General features: G+C 37.1%; 1 protein-coding gene across 1 annotated transcript in view; it reads right to left on the bottom strand.

Moving 5' to 3' along the window:
• Positions 1 to 2,580: 2,580 nt before the first annotated feature.
• Positions 2,581 to 6,787, bottom strand: part of GABRA2 (gamma-aminobutyric acid type A receptor subunit alpha2) — a 225,780-nt gene continuing 221,573 nt past the window's right edge. Inside the window, exon 10 of the mRNA XM_040420547.1 lies at positions 2,581 to 3,359. Coding sequence (XP_040276481.1) covers positions 3,066 to 3,359 — 294 coding nt within the window. The 3' untranslated portion in view covers positions 2,581 to 3,065. The remainder of the gene's footprint in view (positions 3,360 to 6,787) is intronic.

Raw genomic sequence — 6,787 nt, 5'->3', positions numbered from 1 at the left:
TTAAAGGAGTTTTCCGATACTTTAATACTGATGACCTATCTTCTGGATAGATTATCAGTATCTGACTGTGGGGATTCGACACCTGGGGCCCCAGCCAATCAGCTGCTTGACAAGTTATGGCAGCAATGCGCTCTCAGCTTTCCTTTGGCCGAGTGACGACATGTTCATTGGTCACAAGGCCTAGGTGCAGCTTAGCCCCATTCCAGTGAATGGGGCTGAGCTGCGATACCAAGCACAGCCGCTGTACAAAGTAAGGTGCTGTGCTTGGTGAGCACGGAGAAGGTGCCTCATCAAACAGCTGACCGGTGGGGGTTTCACCGATCAGATACTGATGGCCTATCCAGATGATAAGTCATCAATATTTAAGTCCCGGAAGTTAAAAACGCAGTAGGTAAACATTATATTTACATTATTAAAGCAGCAATCCAATTGTCCAGCACTGTTCCTTGTGATGTCTTTATTTTTTGTAATCTCCTAAATTTGTTAAAAAAAGGAATTTGTGACCTTGGTAATAATGTTAATATGCAATAATTATTAATTTGATGAAAACAACATGAATTGGCAATAGCATATGATAACAGAATGTGTGTACACTGGATATTCCACTTTATTTCTTTTTTTGTAAATGCATACCGCCTTCTCATGCTAAAGTTGCTTGACTTTACTGAAATCCTGTAATTGATACTGAAATAATACTATAAAGAACACCTGAAGTCTACAATATTTTTACACAAAAAGTTGCCAAGGTTATTTGCAATAATACGGTACCACGTGACATGTCCAGATTAAGACATTTTTAAGGTGCTTTAGGATAATTTTTAGGTTATTTTTTCCTAGAGTTACTCATATTGTGATTTAGCGAACATGTAATAGATTACAGGGCTACAACTGTAAGAATACAGTGCAGGGCAATAATCATCCCACAAAATAATGTGGACAGAATATACTGTTATTTCCCTCAAATGCTGTAAAGGGTTATTCCCCCCTCAGACACTGATGACATACAGTATTGCTAGGGTATGCCATCAATGTCCGATAGGTGCAGGTCACACATCTGGAATGGAGAGCGCACCGTGCATGCATGGCCACCTCTCCATTCACCACTATGGGAATGATGGAAATAGCCCAGCCTGTTTTCAGAACTTTCATAACAGTGAACAAAGGGTGACTGTGCTTGTGCCGTGTGCTCTCCTTAACTTTGGGGGGTCTATTCTGGAGATAGGAGCAGGTCCCAGAGGTGAGACCCACAGCTATCAGACACTGATGGGATATTCTAGTTATATGTCATCAGTGTCTAAGATGGGAATATCCCTTTAAGTGTATGTCCACCTTGATAGCTAAGCTGTATTGCTTTAGTGAATCTAAAATTAAAAATGCAAAGAGTCTTGATGAACAAACTCCTACCGTTTTGTGTACAGCTCTTATGCTAGTTTAGGTGTTTATGGTTACAGACTATAAACTCTGTTTAGTCTGATCCTGCAGTTATTCTCCCTTCCATATGTACCCTACTTCTTTCTAATGCAGATTTGGTATGTAGCCATGAAGCAAAGTACAGGTGGAAGAGAGTATGACTGCAGAATCTGATTACATAGAAAAGATTATCACGTCGAGGAAACATTTCTTCTCTCTAAAACGGCAAATTTTATTTCATGCACTTAAAACATCAAATCCATTGGTATAGAAACATTATAGAGGATGTTTACGTGTTTCAATCCAAATTATATGATCCTTCCTCATAGCTAAATCCTGTCATGCTAAAACCAGCATTTCAAAAGCATTACAATCTCCTGTCCATGCATGGTATAATAACTTACTTACAAGTAGTCAACTATAGACATGCCTCTGAAGAGATACAGAAAATCGTCCAGCAAACTTTTTTGTTTCCCGATTTGACACAGGGTTTATACATAGTCTGTAACCATGGTGACACAGATCTACATAAGAGCTGTATACAAATACATAGCAGAATTGTTTACTTTTTTTCCCTTTTCCAAAGGAACAAAGGGAACTTTGGAACAATAAAATGTTACAAAGATGGATATATCCTTTAATTAAAAAAAATAAAAGATATTTACTAGTTTTTTCCGGGGAAGTTCTAACATGGTCTAGCCTGCTCCCATCATTACACATAGAGGCTGTATAGACCATCCTGAAGCTAATTAAACTATTTTGGAGCTTTCTATGATTCCTGTGGTTTTGGAACCTACCTGCTACCACAAAGAAAGCATTGGTGTAAACAAATCAGAATGCCCATTTAAACTTGGTAAACTTTGGGATAACAACGTATCAAATCAGCAAAATAGCATTATACAACATTATAGCAATACTATTAGCTATAAGCACTTTCTCCTGTCATGTTACATAACTCTCTCATTAATACATTTTATTCAAATGACAATTTATATAAAAAAAAAAAAGTAAAGGCAATTGCCTGAAAAAAACCGTAGTGCAACTCCAGTGGACAAGCACATTTTAGACAGGTTTCAATGTTTGTGACATACAAATTTCCCTGATCAACGTGATAAACACCACAACGACACAAGGTTACTAAAATGGAATCATAACCTTTAGTATTGAGCAAAGAAAAAAAAATAATGTTATTAATTTGACAAATTCTAGTTTTAATAATTTCGGTGAAATGTATGGTACACCTAAAGTATGGAAAAAGGAAGGGCTTTAGTACATAAGCACATTGCATTTTCATATAAAAGATTAACATTGTACTTAACCAAATAGGATCCCCAAAAAGAAAATCAAAAATTGTCTCAGTAGAACGTGTTCTCTGTTAACAAGCAGCCTTTTCTCATATACTGCAGTAATACCTAAATCCAAAGTGAAAATACTTTGCGGTCAAGGAGAAACCTTTTTTCTTTTTTTTTTAATATGTCAAAACTGCTACAGTATCTATTCAAAGCTCATTCTAGTTAACAGAGCCCCTCCCCCCTCTTTTTAGATAAGAGGCGCTTACTGCATGTGTCAATTCACAGGTTATTCGTTATACATACTAAAACAATCTATCTGAGTCAGAGAATGCCAATACATCGTTAGCATACAAAGTGCCTATTCTACTTGGAAAAGACAAGCCCTTCTATGGCAAGTTCCCTGTTCAGATAAGTGGCCCAATACACCAGGTTAAATGTTCCAAATAAGAGTGGAAAAACTATCCTAGACATTCTGTCAATTTTACTAACACTGTTGAATGTCTTCTTTGCCTCCTGTGGTTTTGCTTTGTTGGCATCTGCTGTTGCACTTTTTGATATAGTTGGGAGGGCAGAATCCTTAGTGATGTTTGGAGCATAGTTTGCTACAGCAACTGCATAGGCATTGTTTTTCTTAATTACAGACGCTTTCTCCTTTTTCTAAAACAAGAGTAAATTGATTTAAACAAAATGGTTAGCTATGTAAAAAGAAGACAAACAAAACATATTTTATTCAAGGGTTTTTCTATGTTGTATTTACTTGGCTCTAATTAAAAAATAGGCAAAAGAAAATCCAAAAATCAAACAAACAAAAATGGAAAAAAAAATAAAAAATATCTAATAAATAAAAATGCAAACAAAAAACACAAATCAAATACATAAATGGGAAAAGAGTCAAAATTTACTAGATGTAAAATACAATGCCTCTGGGAATTTACTAGAAAAGAGAAAGAGTTTTTGTGTCAATTCCCAAAAAAACTGTTTTCGGCATGTCCTAAAAACACATCTTTTTAGACTGTATCCCATCACATTATCGAAGATTCCATTAACATGGCTGATACACAAGGGAATAATCAAGAACAATTTACATGCAGTAGTAATCCCCTATGTACATATGTAAATTTACAATCTTAATTACGATCATTCATCACCTTACAGATTCATGGTTTGTTGGTAGCATATTCCTGTTTATATAGGGCAATGTGCTGCCAAGTGATGATTTTATGAGGGGCATAAAGACAGACCACAAAGAATAATGCATTTACATGGGCTTATACACACGGAAATAACCAGGAACAATTTAAATTCAGTAATCATCTCCTATATATACGAATGCACAATCCCTATACAGATTCATTATTTGTTGATAGCACATTTCTCTTTGTATAGGGCAATGTGCTGCCAACAAGTGATTTTTTATGTGGTGCATAAAGATAGACCACAAAAAAAGCATGCATTTTGGCAAATTTATATGGAGCAATTATTTGGAATTATTGTTTATATGAATGTTTATTTTCAATAACTGTCCCAGTAATCTGCCCTGTAAATGGAACCTAACTATTCTCTATTCTATATTATTCTTCAGAAATATCTGATTCCTTCATTTAACAGTAAACTCCACTCCACACTTCATGCACTTCATATACAGTACACAGTCATATACAGTCAGGTCCATAAATATTGGGACATCGATACAATTGTAACATTTTTGGCTCTATACACCACCACAATGGATTTGAAATGAAATGAACAAGATGTGCTTTAAGTGCAGACTGTCAGCTTTAATTCAATGGTATTTACATCCAAATCAGGTGAACGATGTAGGAATTGCAACAGTTTGCATATGTGCCTCCCACTTGTTAAGGGACCAAAAGTAATGGGACATAATAATAATCATAAATAAAACTTTTACTTTTTAATACTTGGTTGCAAATCCTTTGCAGTCAATTACAGACTGAAGTCTGGAACGCATAGACATCACCAGACGCTGGGTTTCATCCCTGGTGATGCTCTCCCTGGCCTCTACTGCAACTGTCTTCAGTTCCTGCTTGTTCTTGGGGCATTTTCCCTTCAGTTTTGTCTTCAGCAAGTGAAATGCATGCTCAATCGGATTCAGGTCAGGTGATTGACTTGGCCATTGCATAACATTCCACTTCTTTCCCTTAAAAAACTCTTTGGTTGCTTTTGCAGTATGCTTTGGGTCATTGTCCATCTGCACTGTGAAGCGCTGTCCAATGAGTTCTGAAGCATTTGGCTGAATATGAGCAGATAATATTGCCCGAAACACTTCAGAATTCATCCTGCTGCTTTTGTCATCATCAATAAATACAGGAGAACAAGTTCCATTGGCAGCCATACATGCCCACGTCATGACACTACCACCACCATGCTTCACTGATGAGGTGGTATGCTTAGGATCATGAGAAGTTCCTTTCCTTCTCCATACTCATCTCTTCCCATCACTCTGGTTCAAGTTGATCTTCGTCTTATCTGTCCATAGGAAGTTGTTCCAGAACTGTGAAGGCTTTTTTAGATGTCGTTTGGCAAACTCTAATCTGACCTTCCTGTTTTTGAGGCTCACCAATGGTTTCCATCTTGTGGTGAACCCTCTGTATTCATTCTGGTGAAGTCTTCTCTTGATTGTTGACTTTGACACACATACACCTACCTCCTGGAGAGTGTTCTTGATCTGGCCAACTGTTGTGATGGGTGTTTTCTTCACCAGGGAAAGAATTCTTCGGTCATCCGCCACAGTTGTTTTCCATGGTCTTCCAGATCTTTTGGTGTTGCTGAGCTCACCGGTGCGTTCCTTCTTTTTAAGAATGTTCCAAACAGCTGTTTTGGCCACGCCTAATGTTTTTGCTATATCTCTGATGGGTTTGTTTTGTTTTTTCAGCCTAATGATGGCTTGCTTCACTGATAGCTCTTTGAATCTCATCTTGAGAGTTGACAGCAACAGATTCCAAATGCAAATAGCACACTTAAAATGAACTCTGGACCTTTTATCTGCTCATTGTAATTGGGATAATGTGGGAATAACACACACCTGGCCATGGAACAGCTGAGAAGCCAATTGTCCCATTACTTTTGGTCACTTAAAAAGTGTGAGGCACATATGCAAACTGTTGTAATTCCTACACCGTTCACCTGATTTGGATGTAAATTCCCTCAAATTAAAGCTGACAGTCTGCAGTTAAAGCACATCTTGTTCGTTTCATTTCAAATCCATTATGGTGGTGTTTAGAGCTCAAAATTTTAGAATTGTGTCGATGTCCCAATATTTATGGACCTGACTGTATACTGGCTGGTAACTGGCTAATGCAGTTTGCACTTTTATAAAAGATGGCTGAACCATTGCACAAAACAACCATTTTTTACCTCTGGCGTTAACCGCATTTGCTCATAGATTGTAAGCTCTTGGGAGCAGGGCCATCACTCCTATTATTTGAAATGCTGATTTGTTTGTTATTCTGTAATGTCTGATAGTCTTTTCACATATATACCTTCTGATTGTGAAACACTGCAGAATATGTTGGCATTATATAAGTAAAGGTTACCCATTAGGGAGGATAAATCTATCCCAATCTCAAATCCTGAAGTCCAAAAAGGAATACAGTAATAGTTTGTGTGAAGTGATATTATTCAAGTTTGGGCACCCCTCGTTGAAATTACTTTTACTGTGAACATTAAGCAAGTTGAAGAAAAATGGTCTCCAAAAGGCATAAAGTTAAAGATGGCACATTCCCTTTGTATTTTAAGCAAAAAAAAAAACTGTTTTACTATTATCTTTTACATTTTCAAAATAACAAAAAAGGAAAAGGGCCTGAAGCAAAACTTTGGGCACCCTGCATGGTTAGTACCTATTAGCACCCCATGGCAAGTAGGTTGTGAATGCTTTTTGTAGCCAGCCAAGAGTCTTTCTGTGCAAAAGTCTTCCAGTTATTTGAGATTTGTGGGCCGCCTTGTATGCCCTGCTCTTTTGGATCATTACCCATTTGTAGAAGCCATCCTCATTTCAACTTCAGCTTTTTTACAGTTGGTGTTATGTTTCCTTCCAGAATTTCCTGGAATTTCATTGAATCCATTCT

The sequence above is a fragment of the Bufo bufo genome, chromosome 2, assembly GCF_905171765.1.
Source record: "Bufo bufo chromosome 2, aBufBuf1.1, whole genome shotgun sequence".
In the NCBI taxonomy this organism is placed as follows: Eukaryota; Metazoa; Chordata; class Amphibia; order Anura; family Bufonidae; genus Bufo; species Bufo bufo.
This window is presented reverse-complemented; position numbering and strand designations above follow the sequence as displayed.